The sequence below is a fragment of the Schistocerca nitens genome, chromosome 8, assembly GCF_023898315.1.
Source record: "Schistocerca nitens isolate TAMUIC-IGC-003100 chromosome 8, iqSchNite1.1, whole genome shotgun sequence".
Classification (NCBI taxonomy): domain Eukaryota; kingdom Metazoa; phylum Arthropoda; class Insecta; order Orthoptera; family Acrididae; genus Schistocerca; species Schistocerca nitens.
In genome coordinates this window covers 487,634,581-487,655,968 of record NC_064621.1, presented here as the reverse complement: position 1 = coordinate 487,655,968, position 21,388 = coordinate 487,634,581, and the positions used below count along the sequence as shown (strand labels likewise).

At 38.2% G+C, this 21,388-nt stretch overlaps 1 protein-coding gene across 2 annotated transcripts in view; it reads left to right on the top strand.

Annotated features, from left to right (window-relative positions):
- Positions 1-447: 447 nt before the first annotated feature.
- Positions 448-21,388, top strand: part of LOC126198467 (stromal interaction molecule homolog) — a 145,562-nt gene continuing 124,621 nt past the window's right edge. For both annotated transcript variants that reach the window (XM_049934811.1, XM_049934812.1), the window contains exons 1-3: positions 448-850; positions 1,779-1,924; positions 2,528-2,647. In XM_049934811.1, coding sequence (XP_049790768.1) covers positions 640-850; positions 1,779-1,924; positions 2,528-2,647 — 477 coding nt within the window. In that variant the 5' untranslated portion in view covers positions 448-639. The remainder of the gene's footprint in view (positions 851-1,778; positions 1,925-2,527; positions 2,648-21,388) is intronic.

The window sequence follows — 21,388 nt, the reverse complement described above, 5'->3', positions numbered from 1 at the left end:
CCACACTGTGTTAACTTCAGCTCATTAACAACAAGTAGTTTGTATCAGTTTAATGACAATTGATAGTTAATTCATTCTGTAACAGCTAATTCTATCTGTTCACAAATACTTTAGCTCATGTCCCACACCTAATCATTCTTATTCATGACAGTATTATAGAACACACTAATACCTTTAGTGACTGGCGGAGCATTATTGATAAAAATAATTTAGTGGGGATCGAATAATAACGGAATTTATAAAGAATTGTTTTAATGAATACTTAATCAATTAATCACTTAGTTTTATTGTACAAGAGATTGCCTTTTTTCGTTTTTTTGCTCCCTGGTGCAGTTCTGAATTCTAACCTTCGTCACCAGAGAAGTTAATACATCTATGCATTTTCTGCCATCGGAAATTGCCAGCACTATGTGACTCTTTGCCTCTTTTATTCCTTGACCTCGGGTAAGAGCAAGAAGACCGTCAACCTTGAAGTGTGTAGCTGTGTGTAGCAGTATTTGTTTGTAATAAGTATTTTGCTGTGCGTGTGCAGTAGAGTATACTGTGAGATTTTAGTGCAAGAGGAATGAGTGTGCGAGGTGAAGTACTACTCGGTTTTGCATTAATTTGAATCAGTAAAAGTGTGTTTCAACTGATACAATGCACATAGCCGTTTCCAAAACTGTGTCAGTTCTGTGCCTCCTCCTTGTGCCCTTCTGTTATGGAGAAAACAGTGAAAGTAAATCACATGAAGATGTACGACAGGAAAGAACCTTCAAATCTTCGCATTCCTCTGGAAACTTGTTAAGCAGATCTAGTTCCCATTCTGTCTTCAGTGATTCAGACTCATACACAGCTGGACTAGAAGCAGGTAACATACTAATTTGGAAATGAACGTGAATTACTTTGATGTAAACATTAAGCTGAGTAATTTGTTTGTCAGTGTGTCTGTGTTGCTCTTATTAACTTTAGCAGAAATGACTACAAAGAGAAAGATTTTGAATCTATAAAGTTTAGTTTAATATATCACCGCAAATTGACACAGTTGTTTAAGAGACTGTGGATGCAATTCGTGAAAAATGTTAAAAGTGTGCCTGTTCTGCCTTGCTGTTGCACGTGGTTCGTTGCCAGTTTCATATAATAGGACTTTCGTACTTTAATAAGGCTTCGTCGGTGGAAAATTACACTCAGCAAGAGTAATAGTTCAGCATATTTATATTATGCTGAACGTTGTTTTTTAGTTTGCCACCTATCCGGTCAGTTGGCATTATGATTTGCGGCCTTGTGTTCACGATTCAGCATTACTTTTCTCAGTCAATTGCAATTAACCCTATACAGTAACTCAACATTATATTCGCGTGTTTCATAAGAGTTAGCTGTAATGCCATTAACGTTCATAACATGTGCGTTTTGTTTTACTTTTACCCGAATTATTGCTGTATTGGCGACCTTGTTAAATTTTCATTTAATATAATTTTCTGTCCCGGGCGCTTGCCATTTACAGTGTATGGTAAATATCTCAGAATGGTTCAGAAGGCGATGTCTGTGATCTTCAACGATAAATAATTTATCACCTTTCCTGCCTTACTGTCAGTGATCTAACATGCTTTCAAATTCATACCTAATGTAAATTTTGTGTGTATGCATGTAATTCGTGATTAATGATCTATTGCTCACTGACAAAAGTAACATTACCAGCATAACTAGATTCGGTATGTGTGGTGTTAATATAACCTTAAAGTAGATTGAAACAGAATTGTCAATAAGAAGTATTTAATGCTAGTGTCTTTATACCACAGCTATTGGTGAAAGCTGCAGTGATGATGATGCTGCTTGTCTGACACAGGCCTCGGAGGATCGTGTGGGTCTAGAGGCCATACGTTCTTTGCATAGGCAGTTGGATGATGATGCAAATGGGAATGTAGATCTCTCTGAATCAGATGAGGTATACCTCTACTTTAATGTATAGGTTCATATAAGATGTTCAAAAATGTGTGCACCTGTAGCACTCTTGACATTGTGTTGGTGTGTTTATTTATAAATGAAGCTCAGAGTGTTGATGACATTTGTTCCATGTTTTAACTTTGGTATGCACAACTCATTTTTCTCAAACTGTTTTTACCTTTAGCACACAGTTATTGTATTTTCTAACGTGGGATCTAATGTTTGGACTTTGTTGCTGCCAGTGGTTACAGAATTTATACAATGATTAGGCTCTTTTCTTCTTCTTCCCTTCATTTTCCACGTAGGACACATAGTCACTTCTTTTCCTGGAAATAGTGTGGCAAGATATTGTAGATTTTATTAGTCTGTATACTTTCATATATATTAGTGAATTTCTTAAACCCGTAATCATAATTTAACCTCTTAAATGTGCTCAAATTATTAATTTTTGAGTGATCAGTTATGTAGGGCATGTTGTAAGTCCTGATGATTGTTGCAAGCTGTGTGATCACTAGAATTTTTGAGTGATAATGTAAAGCTATGTTCGTTTAAATTGTGCCACAATAAGATTTCATGGAAAGAAAAACTTTAATTTTTTTTACAGTTTTTGAGAGAAGAATTGAACTATGCAGAGGGTCATGAACGGAGGCAACAAGCATTCCATCGCAATAATGACAAGCATATCTCCGTGAAGGAATTATGGGAAGCCTGGATTCGCTCTGAAGTGTGTTCCCTCATTTATTAGTACATTTTGCTGATTTTTAAAGTGTCAAAGCTTTCAGCATAATTGTTACCTTTCATTGATGCTGGATCTGAGCATGGGTAACAGTATCTTTTATTCCACTGAAAGTGTGTGTGTTACATTAGCTTTCAGAAGTTTCCCAATACAAAGTCTTCTCACTAGAAAATTGTTACACACTATAGTTTTTATTTTTATTCGTGTCTAGACTACATATTCCAAACATTCATGTTTCTAGTCATATATGAATAATAGATATAAGTTTTATTCTTTGTTGCCAGTCTGCTAATGAAACATTTCAGCTTGCAGCAGAAACAGTAGATGTTCAGTATTATTGAGGAATTGCCTGCCTATGTAGTACGATATTTTAGTGTCTTCCAACAAGATGGGGCCCCTATTGTTAGATTTTTTTGATTTAACAGTGAGCATAAAAAATTGGATACTAGAAATGTGTAACTGTAGTGCTAAAGTGTGTAGAAGTTACTTTTTAGAGATTTGGTTATATAATTAAAGAAAGATGATGTATGTTGATTTAAAGTGCCAAAAACATACATCAGAAATGTACAGTTCAGTTAGTAACAAAACAGTTAGGCCTATGTTGGAAAATATATGGTGTTAACAGGCATAAGCCATTATTTAAATCTGAAGACAGTATGAGAATCCAAGGTCCGAACTTTTTTACAATTTTAAACAGGAAGGTTTACTTCAGTGGTTATTCAGTAAATAGGCCTAGTGAATGTTTCATTTTAATTAGCTGTGGGTCAAGTGCCTTCCATTATATTCTTTCTGTGGTGGATGCAATTTCATGAAGTGGGCAGGTGAACCTGTTACCATTCAGAAGGCTGTCTCCTGTATTTTTTAAAAAAAACCAACGAACAGAGATCTGGCAATTCAAGGAAAATATTCACTTACAAATGACATGAAGGTGCACACTTGGAAAGCTTGCTATGTGGTGTCTGTTACATGTGTTAGGGCTGCTAATATATTTTTAAGTGTCATTTCCTACAGTGTTTACCAAGTAAGAATAACAAATTTAACTGCTACGTAGCTACGTCTATTTTTTATTGGCATCTTATCTTGAGTTGGTGATGTAGTTGTCCGAAAAGTGCTTGTTGTAACTTGTAAACAAGCAAATATGTTCCTTCCAGAATGAATTTTCACTCTGCAGTGGAGTGTGCACCGAATGGAACCTCCCGGACAGATTAAAATTAAGTGCTAGGCAGAGATGTGGACTTGAGACCTTTGCCTTTTTTGGACAAGTGCTGACCAACTGAGCTACCTGAGCACGACTCACAACCCCTCCAATTGAAATACATTTTTCATTGGTCATGTTTATAGTATTACATACATTTGCCAAACCATTATTTCCTGACTGAACGTTTGAGGTTCTGTCACTCTTTGACATGTTTTGAGATATTTTCATTTCAGCAGCCACAGAATTCCCTTTTGCTGTATATGTTTTTGTAATTAACTGTTAAAAGTCGTTTATTTTGCAGTTACAGTTCACATTTTGGGTAGCTTTCAAGCTATGTACTTAATGCTGTGTGTTGCAAATTGTGCATGGGTACAGATATTTAACATATATCTTTTCAAATGTTTACTAACTATACAGTCGTTTTAAGCTTTCTTGTGTGCAGAGCAATTGTCTTCTTACTTTCTAACATTCTTCCAATGAGGCAAGGATTTGTTTAGAAAATCCTGCCTATACTGATTTTGTGGTTATGACAATCACATTATACCGAGCGAGGTGGCGCAGTGGTTAGACACTGGACTCTCATTCGGGAGGACGACGGTTCAATCCCGCGTCCGGCCATCCTGATTTAGGTTTTCCGTGATTTCCCTAAATCGCTCCAGGCAAGTGCTGGGATGGTTCCTTTCAAAGGGCACGGCCGACTTCCTTCCCCGTCCTTCCCTAATCCGATGAGACCGAAGACCTCGCTGTCTGGTCTCCTTCCCCGAAACAACCAACCAACCAACAATCACATTGTATGCCATGGTATTTTTATTGCAAGTGCAATTCGTGTAGCTAATATTCTATCTCCGCATACCAAATTAACTTTTTATCAAGTAAGAAATTTATGACCCAGCTGAAAACTCGGTGACCTTGACACACAAGAAAATGATTGCATAGTTTTAAATAGTGTGATCAAGGCCATTTCTTTTGTGGGAAGCAGTTAATAACCCTTAAAATATTGGGTAGTAGTACCAGAAGTCTCTTACGACTGGCATCGATCACACCACTTATTTGCTGCTGTCCCGTGCCACCTTCTTAATCTCCTAATAACTCCTCCAATTTTAATGACATCCAGCATATTAAATTTTCTCCCTCTCTTCTTGCTATCTTTTCTTCAGTTACCTTTGGTTGCACACAATTTGATCTTTAACATTCCCACTGGTTTTCTTTCTCCAGCTATTTTTATTACTTAATCATTCTACTAGCCATTCTACTTAAGGGGATCTGGACATCATGTGGGCAAAAAAAGGGGAAAATGTTTTATTTAATAAAATTCTGTGATTCTTCCTTAATCTAAAAATATGTATTTCAGGTATAGTACCTCATCATTTTCGTGTTTAAATGCCTTCCTAAAGCAGATGCGGCACTTGAACACATGGCTGTCACACTTCTGTCAAACACAAAGCCTTGGCTACAATTCTCATTATTTCATTTTGGCTCTGCCGTTTCCATAGCAAATTATTTGCATAATATCCTTGAAAATACAGATAGTACTACGAACAGGGATTTATTGCAATCAGTCTTCCTTCTGGTACAAGTAAATTACTTGAGTTAACTTGTGTTTTTTGTGTGCATATGTGTTGTAAACTTATTGTTGTGACTGCGTATGTCAACCATTTTACATCATAAAATACCAGAACAGTAAAGCATAATTGTAGTCGTAAATTTTACATTAATCAACACAAACGTGATGTTAGCTATCGTAAAAATGGAAAAAAAAAAAGTTGTGCTGCAGTGAAATGAGGTTAGTCCAAAAAATTCATTAAGCAGTGCTTCAAAATGCAGTTTGAGCATCTTACGCAAATGAATAAGGTGATGGTGTTTTAAATAGTTACATTTTAATTAGTAAGTGCGAGCTTTCAGAATTGCTTTTGTCTGTTGCTAAATATAAAAATACTGTGGGAATGAAAAATACCTTGGTTTTAATAAGGACAGAAGTTAGAGAAGAGGTCTAATCTGGCAAAATTGTATTCCTGTAACATGCACAAAATATAGTGAAGCAAATATTTGCCTTGCTAATGTCGCGAAGTATATTGGAAAGGAAAAAAAAGGCAGCCCAGATATTCTGTACTATGAAGGAGTTGCCATTGCCATCTGTCATCAAATTTGAGAGGTAATATAAACTATTGCATAATGGCCTAACAGAAGTCAGTGAAACATATATGCAGAGGCCAGTGAAAGTAAGTGTAGGTATTTGTCAGTCTACTGATATTGTTGCTGTGAGGAGGCTGTAAATCGCTAAATAGAGTTGTCACAGTTACGCTCAGTAGATACAGGCAATGCGCTATACTGTGAATGTCTCACAGAACATTTTCAAGATTGTAAAAATAAGGTAAATGAACATGGATGTGACAAAAACTGAAAGGTTTCAGTGGTGGTATGGAAAGCGAGGGGCAGTCTGTTTTTTTGTAGATTAATTACTACCCTTGGTAATGGTGACCATAAAAGCATCAAAAGTGCTGTGGCTGCTAAGCCATATGTTGAATCTGAAATGGTGAATAAAAAATGGGATATGTAGAACTTGTGCAGAAGAGAAAGGGAGCAAGTCTTAAAGAAAGTCTGCAGGGATGTGATAGCAAAGGTGGACAACACAGATTCACTAAATCAGAAGTAGAAAATCTCACAGAATGTTATGGTCTAGCCATCAGGAGAAACTGAGAATGTCAGTGAAATGAGGAAAGCTATTTGGGCAATTTATTTTCACAGAATATCCACCATTGAGCATCCAAAGAATGGACTCTGCCCAAAAGGAAACACTTCATGGTTCAAGTATAATAGGTGTGAAGCAAGTGGACAGAAACATACACATGCACACCCCATACCAGAAACTGTTATGGTAGAACTAAAGCCCGTATCTTTCAGATTCTAAACTCCTGGAAAAATGCATACAAGGAAAACCTATTCCGAATGAAAGTTTCAGTAATTTCATTTGGGAATGCTTGCCAGAAAGTGTTTCTGTTGGCCTGTCAGCTGTTCAGATTGGTGTTACGGATGCCACAGTAAGTTTCAATGATTGAGTGACAGGCAGATTAAAAACTGTGAGCAGCCTCGGTGCCAAACTGGGGGCAACATGAAAGTGGGCTGCTACATCTACATCTACATTCATACTCCGCAAGCCACCCAACGGTGTGTGGCGGAGGGCACCTTACGTGCCACTGTCATTACCTCCCTTTCCTGTTCCAGTCGCGTATGGTTCGCGGGAAGAACGACTGTCTGAAAGCCTCCGTGCGCGCTCTAATCTCTCTAATTTTACATTCGTGATCTCCTCGGGAGGTATAAGTAGGGGGAAGCAATATACTCGATACCTCATCCAGAAACGCACCCTCTCGAAACCTGGCGAGCAAGCTACACCGCGATGCAGAGCGCCTCTCTTGCAGAGTCTGCCACTTGAGTTTATTAAACATCTCCGTAACGCTATCACGGTTACTAAATAACCCTGTGACGAAACGCGCCGCTCTTCTTTGGATCTTCTCTATCTCCTCCGTCAACCCGATCTGGTACGGATCCCACACTGATGAACAATACTCGAGTATAGGTCGAACGAGTGTTTTGTAAGCCACCTCCTTTGTTGCTGGACTACATTTTCTAAGCACTCTCCCAATGAATCTCAACCTGGTACCCGCCTTACCAACAATTAATTTTATATGATCATTCCACTTCAAATCGTTCCGCACGCTTACTCCCAGATATTTTACAGAAGTAACTGCTACCAGTGTTTGTTCCACTATCATATAATCATACAATAAAGGATCCTTCTTTCTATGTATTCGCAATACATTACATTTGTCTATGTTAAGGGACAGTTGCCACTCCCTGCACCAAGTGCCTATCCGCTGCAGATCTTCCTGCATTTTGCTACAATTTTCTAATGCTGCAACTTCTCTGTATACTACAGCATCATCCGCGAAAAGCAATGGTCCCATAACACTCCCCTGTAGCACGCCAGAGGTTACCTTAACGTCTGTAGACGTCTCTCCATTGATAACAACATGCTGTGTTCTGTTTGCTAAAAACTCTTCAATCCAGCCACACAGCTGGTCTGATATTCCGTAGGCTCTTACTTTGTTTATCAGGCGACAGTGCGGAACTGTATCGAACGCCTTCCGGAAGTCAAGAAAAATAGCATCTACCTGGGAGCCTGTATCTAATATTTTCTGGGTCTCATGAACAAATAACGCGAGTTGGGTCTCACACGATCGCTGTTTCCGGAATCCATATTGATTCCTACATAGTAGATTCTGGGTTTCCAAAAACCACATGATACTCGAGCAAAAAACATATTCTAAAATTCTACAACAGATCGACGTCAGAGATATAGGTCTATAGTTTTGCGCATCTGCTCGACGACCCTTCTTGAAGACTGGGACTACCTGTGCTCTTTTCCAATCATTTGGAACCCTCCGTTCCTCTAGAGACTTGCGGTACACGGCTGTTAGAAGGGGGGCAAGTTCTTTCGCGTACTCTGTGTAGAATCGAATTGGTATCCCGTCAGGTCCAGTGGACTTTCCTCTGTTGAGTGATTCCAGATGCTTTTCTATTCCTTGGACACTTATTTCGATGTCAGCCATTTTTTCGTTTGTGCGAGGATTTAGAGAAGGAACTGCAGTGCGGTCTTCCTCTCTACAGGTCGAGAGGTAATGTGTTGCTGAAGCTGAAAACACTGCTGAAACTATGACAAAGGAGACCAGAGTAACAAAGAAAAGAAAGAAAGTTAAAGCAGATGGAAAGGACACGAGGAATCAACAAGAGGATGGAGCTGGAATGTTTTGGCATGTTATTGAGAAGAAGACATGCAAATCTTTAATTTTAATTTTCTGTAACCAACTTTTTCGCATAATTCGGTATCATTATCTCATCCCATCTTAAAGCTACAAAAACAAAATTTTGCTTGAATAATAATATAGCGCTCGCCAACACATTGAACCACATGTTCAACAATGTGTTAAATATTTTGAGCTGGAGCATGTCGTACATTCTCAAATTACTAAGAGAAAAAATTGACTTAGAACAATTTTTTTTAAAATACACAAAACAACAAATTGGTAAATATTCCCGTTTCACTGTTTCAACAAGTTAATAATTAAAATAATTTGTTCTGACCTTTTTATTTTGAATAGTGTGGAAGTACAGTGTACCTAAAGTAAAAATTACATGTAATTCAGTATGTGAAATGATGATAAATATTCACTCCACTATGAATTCCACAGTTTGTAAATTTTTTCACATGGAGACCACAATATACTAATTACGTATAAATTATAGAGTACAGCAATCAGTCGTCCTTTTTTAAATTTTTTTTCTTGTGTGTGACTGACACCGAACAACAGGGACACACACATCGAGAATAGAAAATAGTGCATTGCGAATAGCTAGCCACTAGCCAAAACCTGGATTTGCGTAATAAAATCTAAAAAAGGATGACTGATTGCTGCAATCTCTAATTTATAAGCCACATAACAGTTGCTGAGTGCACCCACTTTCCGAATGGAAGGTAACCGGATACTAATTGCTTGCTTAAAGTTTCATTCCAATAGAAGTTTTTGGGTTATTAAATTTCAAAATCCAGTAAAAACTACAATGCCCAGGTCCACTTAAAGGTTTTCCCTCCATGACTACATTTCAAAACTATCAACAAAAAAAAAAAATCTCTTTATTCACTGCCACATATTACAACCCAAATAAAACTAATGACAAATATTTCTTGATAGCACAGAATTTTTTTTATATATTTTCAGCTGACCTTTCGTGTTTCAAAATCTTTCTATCCATAGATATTCTTTTTCATATTTTCCATTTTCTGTCACCAAACTGAATTTCTCCAATTCAGCTGATTTTATCATCTGCCTACTTAATTATAGAAGTGTATCCTCAAATTATTGTGCTTTCATCAAGGTCCTTGAGGCTTTTCATATTTTGGTCACAGTCTGTCTTTTTCCATGCACACAACTGCCTTTGAAGTTGGGTTCATAGTTGTCATGAATTTAGTTTTTTTTATTTTTAGATCACTACCGGTTTCATGGCACTAAGTCACATCTTGAGGTGATCATCTACATAACAATAAATCAAGAATGAATAGCAACCCTAAGGCATCAACTGATATAATTTTCTAGTGCTTTTTAAAAACTTTTACAAGCTTTTACACAAGATATTGTAATATTTGTACTTGCATAACAAAATCAGTAAAACTAAAAAGCTTGGAACTTTGCACCGAACGTTCATTGTCTGTCAAAATGAAACGCCACTAAAAGGCGGTATGTCGTTGAATAAAACAGCTGGATGCATGGATTCCAATCCAATATGGTGGATGAGACTCAAACAAATTATACTGTAGTGATCCACTGCTAACTTGAATATGTTATGAAAAACTATAAAGACATAATATCTAGTAAGCTTGAAAAATCCGAGGAGTGGTTGCAGCAAAATGGGGGGATATTTTAAGTAACCTGGACAAAATGCATCAAGTAAACAGGTAACTGATGGATAAATAGAACATGAAAAACACATGTACCGCTGCTCCCGAATGAGGACTTGACCGTGTGTTCTCTCTTACGTATGGCGTGGAAGTAAACTGCTAAGCTATAGACGACTCAGGTGGGCTGATGACGCACAGTCACAACTGAATGATTGGTAGTCTTTTGGGGATATGAATAAATGGTAAATGAAAATAAAGAAAAAACAACACATTATGTATTATATTAGTAACAGCTGAAATTTATTTTCATTAGTAACACCGTAAGTTATGCTTCTCTAGAGGAAAGTCTCAAACCAAGGGCATTTAAGGACTTAAAGAGGACCACCGGATGTATATATTACAGCAAAGGGACAGAATTGCAGACAATGCCCTTGAATAAACTGTAAAAATGTTAATATTCTGACATTTTTGTTTGTAGTTTTTGAAAAACTTCATAAAATTAAAAGAATCCAAGGCTGTAGTAAATTTTGATACTTCATGTGCTGTTAAAAATTGAGAATTTAAAAATAAATAAATAAATAAACTTCAAAGGAAGATGTACAAGAAACCTAAGATAATGAGGGAGCATAGGAGGTGGTTGATGGAGGGGTTTAAGAGATTGAAAGACCCAGGAGGGGAAAAGGGAGACTAAGTGAAAGAACAACAGAGTGTTACGTCAACTAACTTAGGGAGTCGAAATTTGCCAAAACGCTACATTGCTCCATTTAGGGTTTGGTGTGGAAAACAACTAATAGATCACATGATTTTGACCTCTTTGGTGATTTTTAAAGTGTGGCCTTGTTTTCGCAATGTAAAATTTTTAAGTTACTGGGGGGATTCGTGGCAGAATGCCTCTTTTCATGAAAATGTGTACTCAAAGTAGATTTTGACCGAGAAACCCTGAGATGATCTTTAAACATGGTACTGAGGCTCCTGCCAGTTCCTCTGACATACTGCATGGGGCAGTCATTGCAAATGAAACAATATCCCCAGTTGCATTATATTTGAAACAAATGGTGTGTTCTCTTGGTCTATACTTTGTGTCAGTGTTACCAGGAATGAAGAAAGCTGATTCAATATTTTTTGGAATGTAATTGTCTTCCAATCTTTTCTCAAATATTGCCAAAATATGGAATTTTGTTATGCATTGCTACCAGTGGCCTTCTGACTATTGGCATAGATACGGGTGCTAGCCATTGGGTTATCTTTCTGAGGATACCATATTTAATACCATTGATAAATTCACTGTCATAACCATTATTGCAGACTGTGTACTGTATAATTTGGAACTTCCTATGGAAGGCTTCCTTTAGCAAAGGGACGCTATGGAGCCTGTATAGAAACAACTTGCTGGCTGGCATCTTGTACTTGATAAGGTGGTTGGGGGAGCTGTGGATCACTGTGTGTATGGTAGTTGTCTTTCAGAAAAGATCTAATCTGGCTTAAGTATCACATAAGATAATATTAAGATCCAGATAAGGAACTGCGATGACGCATTTTAAATTTACTACTCATTACAATTTGCACAGGGGAAGTGTAATGAGTAGTAAATTTAATCTTTCCAAGTGAGTGATTAAGTCATCTGCAAACTGACAACATTCTTCACGTGTCCCATCAAAAAGGAGGAGAACATCATCTACATACCTATACAGAGCTATGATCTTGTTAGTGTATTTTGGAAACTGACTCATACCATCCGACTCAAAAGCTTTAATAAATAATATTGCCAAGACAATATCACAAGGAGGACCTCATTGCAAGACGTTCTTTTTTTAAAAAGACATCACCCCAAATATAAAGCAATTGAACCTAAGAACCAATTCCAGCAGCTCGCTTACATCATTGGTGCCTTTGCTAGGTCATACATTGTACACCCTTAAATTATGGACCACAATGTCCTGCGTCTCATCAGCTAAACTATTGGTATAAATGCTCTCAACATCCTAGAAAACCAGAAGAGTTCCTGGGGGGAATGTTATGTTTGAAAGTTTCTCAATTAACTGTCCCTTACTGGAAATGTTAAACAAACTGGGTGACAGTAATGCTGTTAGAAGACTTTGTGAGCAACTTTTCAGTATTGTAAACAAATCCCCACTATGGTGGTTAACAGTTGGAATAATTGGTAAATCGACTGTATGTAACTTAAACAGAGCCTGGAGTCCCAGTGCTGCCAAGTTCATAAGAACAGTGTTCTTAAACGGTAATTTTTTTGACCCTGTGTTGCTTTTTATGATACAGTCATAACCAGTTTCAGCCTTCGAAAGCCACCTTCAGCTGCTACAGTGGAAAACAGAAAAGCTTTATTTAAGATCTGGAGCAAGTGCTATTTTCACCAGATCTGCTAGTAAGGTTCTATTAACATGCATATGGTTCATACCTTAGTACAGCATTTGCTGAACAACTGTTCACGTTTTGTCAACTAAACATAAAATCAGATATCAGGGACACACACACACACACACACACACACACTTGTTTCCCTACTCTTTGTGCTACGTATGTGCGTCCTCTGTAAGGCAATCCTCAGTTGTAAAAGCCATAAAATATGATAGTTGTTACGATACTATTTCAGTTAGTTACTCATCAAATATGAAAGTAAATATAAGACATTAAAACAACAAAATCTATTTAGAACAAAGGGAGGCCGTAACAAAAAATGAGCCAGAGTACCAATCTTTACATTATGTTTTTCACTGTCCAGTGATGCTGCAGTTCATGCTGTTAGATGTTTACGCCACTGCACGTAGGCTTAGGAGAGACAGCATAGAATGGATGTCCAGGGCAGTTTCTTGTTGCAGCTCACTGGCACTCTTCTTCCACCCACAAGGTGTTTATATTAGCTGGGTAGATTTTAGGAAGTGCAGCACTCATTCACAAAACAGCCCATGATAAGCCATAGCATGTATTCAGACAGCAACAACTACCAGCTGACTGGTTTGATGCAGCCCACCACAAATTCATCTCCTGTGCCAACTTCACCATCTCGGAATAGCACTTGCAACCTACATCCCCAATTATTTGCTGGATATGTTCCAATCTCTGTCTTCCTCTAAATTTTTTTCCTCTCTATACTCTGTTCATCATAAGATAAACATTGCACCATGTACTCTTCCCAGTTTACTTGAAACCCATTGGATTTTGTTTCTCATGAACCGGATGTCAAGCTGGGTACAATACAGTCAAGTATAATCATAAGGATACATTTTATGCTCGTTACAAGCACATAGGCTGCGCGGTAATGTGGAACAACAGCTTTCCTGGTACATTAAACTTGGACAGCACCGGCCAGCTAGCTGGTCTGATTAACCTGTAATGGTGTGAGCAGTTGCAGTTCAGATGTAAAAAGAGACAAGCAGAAAACAATACAGCTTTCACACATTATCGCGCAGCCTATGTGCTTGTAACGAGCATAAAATGTATCCTTATGATTATACTTGACTGTATTGTACCCAGCTTGACTTAGAACAAAGGGAGGCCGTAACAAAAAATGAGCCAGAGTACCCATCTTTACATTATATTTTTCACTGTCCAGTGATGCTGCAGTTCAGGCTGTTAGATGTTTACGCCACTGCACGTAGGCTTAGGAGAGACATTTAATTTTTAGAGAGAACAATAATATCCGGCAAAACTCCAGTACTACTGCATGTTTCTGAGGTGACCAGACAGAAAGCATAAAACACTCTAGTACTCACCTAACATAGCATTCTAATTACGAACAAGAATGATGAAAATTCCTAACATAAATACAGGATAATTTTTCTGAGCAAGCTGTGTGTTATGTAAAAGCATATATTGCAGGAATTTCACCATACAATACCGAAGCCACTGAAGGTATTAATTACAGTCAGTCATCTGAGAAACACGTTTCAATTCTGGGACTGTCATCTGCTACACTGATTATGAGTGGATCGACAGTAGAATCGACGAAGCCACTCAGGCACTGCCTTTTCTCTGCTTCTTTTACGACATGCCGATCTATGTCCTGCCGCCATTCGGTGACATGAATACACTGCATATGTTAGTTCCAGTATGTCTTGCAGCTTAACAGTCTTGTTATTTCTTGCGACAAATCCCTTAACTTGGCTCCAGACAAGTTCTCTTGGATTTATATTGTAATGGTACAGTGGCAAATGTAAAAATGCAACATTTTTACCGTATGCTCGATGCTGTGAAAATTGTTTTTCGTATTTCTATGACATTTATCTCTTGTATAAGATGACATCTGTGGTATATAACTATAGACGTAGTCGAAATAAAGAGTATTTGGTTTTTAATTTTTGTCCTAAAAATTAAATTGTTATGTTTTGTTAATTTAAGCAACCTTTATTAGCAGTCTTTCATAAAATATCAAAATTAAGAATTTATATTTGAACTGGAAACATGAATTTGGTGTGCAGTATGTAATTAGAAACAAGATGATGTGCATTATTCATTAAAAAATGATGATAAATTGTACAGTTACGAGAGATATCTATTTCACATTGAATAGGGAAAAGAGAAGAGATGAAAAAGGCAAAACTTGAACCATCAATCCATGAACTACACCAGATTATCAGTCTACTACACTAACAATTCACTATACATGCAGTAAGTACTTGTATTTCAGCTGTGTTAAATACGGTCCCTCGAAAAACTTGAAGTCGATTTTTTTCTGTAAATTTATGAAAAACATGAACAACCATATATTTCTCAGCACTTTTTAACAGTTTTCCACACACTTTTCACTACGGAGCAGGAAGCTGCCTCAGCCATTTTCGTGCCGGATATTAACAGCGTGACAAACAGAGCATATCAGTACAGAGACAGTGGGTTTTAATACCTTAGAATATCTTCGTTTCATTTAATGTAACTTAGTAAGATATCTGATACATAATTAGGAGCTACTTCTAAGAGCCCACCAGTGTGTGTGTGTTACGGCTTCTGACCAATCATCACGTTCATGTTTGTTTAATCAGGTTTATTCTTATGATGAAGTGTAGTACCATGGAAATTATTTCCTGTGTCTTAATTCATGCTCTACCATCCTGTCCCTTCTGCTTGTCGGTGTTTTCCATATATTACTTTCCTTACCAATCCTGCAGAGAGCCACCTCATTGCTTACCTTACCAGTCCACCTAATTTTCAACATTCTTCTGCAGTACCACAACTCAAATGCTTCAATTCTCTTCTGTTCTGATTGTACCGCAGTCCTTGTTTCACCAACTTACAGTTCTGTGCTCTAAACATACATTCTCAGAAATTTCTTCATCAAATTAAGGTCTGTATTTCATACTATTGGACTTGTCTTGGCCAGGAATGTCCTTTTTGCCAGTGCTAGTCTACTTTCGATGTCCTCCTTGCCCTGCTTGTCATGGGTTATTTTGCTGCACAGGTAGCAGAATTCCTTAACTTCATCTATTTCACGATCACCAAACTTGATGTATAGTTCCTCACCTTTCTCATTTCTGCTATGTCCCATTATTTTTGTCTTTTATAGACTTACTTTCAGTCCACATTCTCTATTCATTAGACAGTTCATCCATTCAGCAGATCATGTAAATCTTCACTTTCATTAAGGATAGCAATGTCGTGTCATTGATATCCTTTCACCTTGAATTTTAATCCACTCCTGAAACTTTCTTTTGTTTCCATCATCACTGCTTTGATGTATAGATTGAGCAATAGGAATGAAAGACTACATCCCTGTCTTAAATCCTCTTTAATCTGAGCACTTCGTACTTGATCTTCCACTCTTACTATTCCCTCTCAGTTCTTGTTTATATTATATATTACCAGTCTTTCTCTATAGCTTACACTATTTTTCTCAGAATTTCAAACATCTTGCACCATTTTACATTGTCAAATGCTTTTTTCTAGGTCAGCAAATCATATGAATGTGTCTGTATTTTTCTTTAGTCTTGCTTCCATTGTCAACCACAATGTCAGAATTGCCTCTCTGATGCCTTTACCTTTTCTAAAGTCAAACTGATAATCTAACACAGCCTCAGTTCTCTTTTCCATTCTTCTGTATATTATTGTTGTCAGCAACAGATGTGTGAGTTGTTAAGCTGATTTTGCAGCAATTCTCACACTTAGCAGTTCTTGCAATCTTCGGAGTTGTGTGAATGGTGTTTTTTCCAAAAGTCGAGAGCTATATTGCAAGACTTGTAAGTTCTACACACCAACACGAATAGTCATTTTGTTCCCACTTCCCCAAATGTTTCTAGAAATTCTGAGGGAATTTTATCTATACCTTCTGCCTTATTTGATTTTTAAGTCTTCCAGGGCTCTTTTAAATTTTGATTCTAATACTCCTCTATACTGCCTCGTTTCTTCTTCTGTCATGTCGTCAGGCAAGTCCACCATCTCATAGAGACCTTCAGCGTATTCTTTCCATCCGTCCACACTCAGCTGTGCATTTAACTGTGGAATTCCCATTGCACTTTTGATGTTACCACCCTTGCTTTTAATTTCAGTGAATGTTGTTTTGCGTTTCCTATAAATTGTGTCATTCCTTCTGACAATTATTTCATATTCAATTTCTTCACATTTTTCATGCAGCCATTTCACCTTAGCTTCCTTGCAGCTCCTATTTATTTCACTCTTAAGTGACTTGTATTTCCGTTTCCCTGAATTTCCTTGAACATTTTTTTACGTCCTTTTTTCATTGATCAACTGTTACCCATGATTTCTCCGCAGTTACCTTCCTTGTACAGATGTACTTTCCATCTTTTTAGAGATTCCCATTCCTCTTCAATTGAAGTGCTTATTGAGCTATTCCGTATTGCTGTCTCTATAGCCTCAGAGAACTTCAAGTGTACCTCTTCATTCCTTAGTACTTCCGTATCCTACTTTGTGTATTGATTATTCGTGACTAATCTCTTAAACTTTAGCCTACTTTTCGTCACTACTAAATTGTGATCTGAGTTTATATCTGCTCGTGGGTACATCTTACAATCCAGTATCTGATTTCTTAATCTCTGCCTGACAGTGATGTGCTTGAATTGAAATCTGCCTGTAACTCCTGATCTTTTCCAAGTATTCTGCCTCCTCTTGTGATTCTTGAACAGAGTATTCTCTATTACTAGCTGAAATTTATTGCAGAACTCAATCTTTCTTCTCTCTTATTCATGGTACGAAGCCCATATTCTCCTGTAACTCTTTTACTCCTTCCCCTACAACCGCATTCCCGTCCTCGTGTCTATTAGATTTTCACCTCCCTTTACTTACTGAATTACCCGTTCAATATCCTCATATACTTCCTTTATGTCCTCATCTTCGGCTTCCAGCGTTAGCTTGTACACCTGAACTATTGTTGTCGGTGTTGGTCTGCAGCTGATTCCAGCAAAAACTGCCCAATTGCTGAACTGTTCACAGTAACGGTCTCTCAGCCGTGCCTTCCTATTCGTAATGAATCGTACTCCCATTGTACCATTTTCTGCTGCTGTTGTATTATCCTGTTTCACCTGACCAGAAATCTTTGTCTTCTTTCCTTTTCACTTCACTAACCCTCACTATATCTAGATTTAGCCTTAGCATTTCCCTTTTCTGATTTTCTTGCTTCCTTACCATGTTCAGACTTCTGACATTCCACACTCCGACTCTTGGAACATTATCCACTCATAGGTTATTCAGTGTTGTTCTCATGGTCACCTCCCCCTTGGTAGTTCCCTCATGGATAACTGAATGGGGGCTGGTCCGGAATGTTTTGCCAGTGGAGAGATCATCATGACACTTTTCAATTAAAGGCCACATGTCCTGTGAATACACATAAAGTGATTCCAGTGCTGTGGTTTCCATGGCCCTCTGCATCCTCATGCCATTGATTAATGCTGATTCTTCTGCCGTTAGGGGCTGTTTCCCACCACAAGGGAAAGAGTGTTCCCTGAACCTCTGTTCACTCCTCCATGCTCTTTGAGAAGGCCGTTGGCTGAATAAGAGGTGACTACTTATGCCAGAATCAGCTGCCACTGCTGATGATTTTTGTTCAAAATTTAAGTGGTGGTGGGGTCCAAACTTGGGACTGAGGACATTTTTATTACTAATCAAAGATGCTACCCCCTAGCCCACAGTTGGACCCTCAGCTAAGTAAATCATTGTAAATATTAAAATATGCATTAGTTGCAAACTCATTTTGTTCATTGAGAAGTTTGAGGTTCTTTGCATTTCGTGGCAAAAATTTGAAGGTCTTCTAAAATGTCCAACCATCTGCTTTTATAGATGATATATAAAATTTTTAGTTGGTGGTCAGTGCTATCAATATCATGCCCCTCCTTTTGCATGTGTAAAACTAACAATTTTATCACTGGCATAAATGTTCTTGTTTAATCTTACGTCATAGGAACTGTTAATTTGGCCAGTATACCTTTATCTCAATCGCAGCGTGATAGTTAGTAGTCCTCAAATTTCCCTATATTTATTACTCCTATGTGGCACGTTATGACGCACTCTTGTTTTTATGTTATCTTCAGTCCTGAACACAATTTGAACTCCCGTTCTTTGGAATAGGTGCTCAATTCTATCTGTAGTTTTACTGTCTCTTTCAAGGTGGTGTACTTGACCTTATCCGATGCCACCTTTGCATGCCGTTCATTTCTCTTCTTTATATTCTCCTTAATTTTGTTGTATATTGTGTTAACTAAGTCCAGGTCATATTAGTTTGCTGCAGCGACCTTTCGTAATTTGTATAATTCTTTCTTCTTTTCTGTTTGGCATAGGGGAAGCTGTATTATTCTGCTTGTAGTGGGTGCTAATAATGACAGCCAAACATGTCAGTTTTCTGTGTATCTGAAATGATTGTCTATTATTTTTGTTGTGTATGGTCAGATCTAAAAAGTTAATCTTTCTGTCCACTTCATGTTCCATCATGAATTCGATCTTGGCATGCATACTACTCATTTCCTTGGACAAGTTTTCTATTTGCTTTTTGCTCCCTTTGTGAAGCACAGCTGAGTCATCAGTATATCTTTAGTAGTATACTATGTTGTTATGAATTTCTGGATTCATCTTGGAGGTTTTGGAAGTGTATTGGTTGTATTAAGAGTCTAAGCTTGCCAAGTATCTATTTGCAGGATATACATTAGACTTAAGTTCTTTTATCTGAAAAGAAGGATTGCACTTTATCCACATACTGATAGTCACTTAAATCAATGGCTGTTTTTCCATTGTCTGACTGGACAATTAGCACTTTTAGGTTCATAAGAGTATATATATATATATATATATATATATATATATATATATATATATAACAGAGGGAAACATTCCACGTGGAAAAAATATATCTAAAAAGAAAGATGATGAGACTTACCAAACAAAAGCGCTGGCAGGTCGATAGACACACAAACAAACACAAATATACACACAAAATTCAAGCTTTCGCAACAAACTGTTGCCTCATCAGGAAAGAGGGAAGGAGAGGGAAAGACGAAAGGATGTGGGTTTTAAGGGAGAGGGTAAGGAGTCATTCCAATCCCGGGAGCGGAAAGACTTACCTTCGGGGGAAAAAAGGACAGGTATACACTCGCACACACACACATATCCATCCACACATACAGACACAAGCAGGCATATAGAGGGAAACATTCCACGTAGAAAAAATATATCTAAAAACAAAGATGATGTGACTTACCAAATGAAAGTGCTGGCAGGTCGACAGACACACAAACGAACACAAACATACACACAAAATTCAAGCTTTCGCAACAAACTGTTGCCTCATCAGGAAAGAGGGAAGGAGAGGGAAAGACGAAAGGATGTGGGTTTTAAGGGAGAAGGTAAGGAGTCATTCCAATCCCGGGAGCGGAAAGACCTACCTTTGGGGGGGAAAAGGGACGGGTATACACTCGCGCACGCACACACACACATATCCATCCACACATATACAGACACAAGCAGACATATTTAAAGTTTGGGCAGAGATGTCAGTCGAGGCAGAAGTGAAGAGGCAAAGATGATGTTGAATGACAGGTGAGGTATGAGTGGCGGCAACTTGAAATTAGCGGAGATTGAGGCCTGGTGGGTAACGGGAAGAGAGGATATATTGAAGAGCAAGTTCCCATCTCCGGAGTTCGGATAGGTTGGTGTTGGTGGGAAGTATCCAGATAACCTGGACGGTGTAACACTGTGCCAAGATGTGCTGGCCGTGCACCAAGGCATGTTTAGCCACAGGGTGATTCTCATTACCAACAAACACTGTCTGCCTGTGTCCATTCATGTGAATGGACAGTGTTTGTTGGTAATGAGGATCACCCTGTGGCTAAACATGCCTTGGTGCACGGCCAGCACATCTTGGCACAGTGTTACACCGTCCGGGTTATCTGGATACTTCCCACTAACACCAACCTATCCGAACTCCGGAGATGGGAACTTGCTCTTCAATATATCCTCTCTTCCCGTTACCCACCAGGCCTCAATCTCCGCTAATTTCAAGTTGCCGCCACTCATACCTCACCTGTCATTCAACATCATCTTTGCCTCTTCACTTCCGCCTTGACTGACATCTCTGCCCAAACTTTAAATATGTCTGCTTGTGTCTGTATATGTGTGGATGGATATGTGTGTGTGTGCGAGTGTATACCTGTCCTTTTTTCCCCCTAAGGTAAGTCTTTCCGCTCCCGGGATTGGAATGACTCCTTACCCTCTCCCTTAAAACCCACATCCTTTCGTCTTTCCCTCTCCTTCCCCTCTTTCCTGATGAGGCAACAGTTTGTTGCGAAAGCTTGAATTTTGTGTGTGTGTTTGTGTTTGTTTGTGTATCTATCGACCTGCCAGCGCTTTCGTTCGGTAAGTCACATCATCTTTGTTTTTAGATATATATAATTATCCAAAACAGCCTTGCCACTCTAATGTTGTTCCTTGACTAATCCACAACCATTGTAATCTGTAAGACATCCGTCAATTATCTTATTGATGCCAACAGCTACTTCATTTCAGTCAGTCATGGTTAGGTTGGCACCATAAAGTGTGGGGTCACTGTGAAAGATCAATGAATTGATCTGTTGTTGATTGGTTACACCTAACATGAACTGTTCCACACAAAATCTTCAGTGTGCTTGCAGGT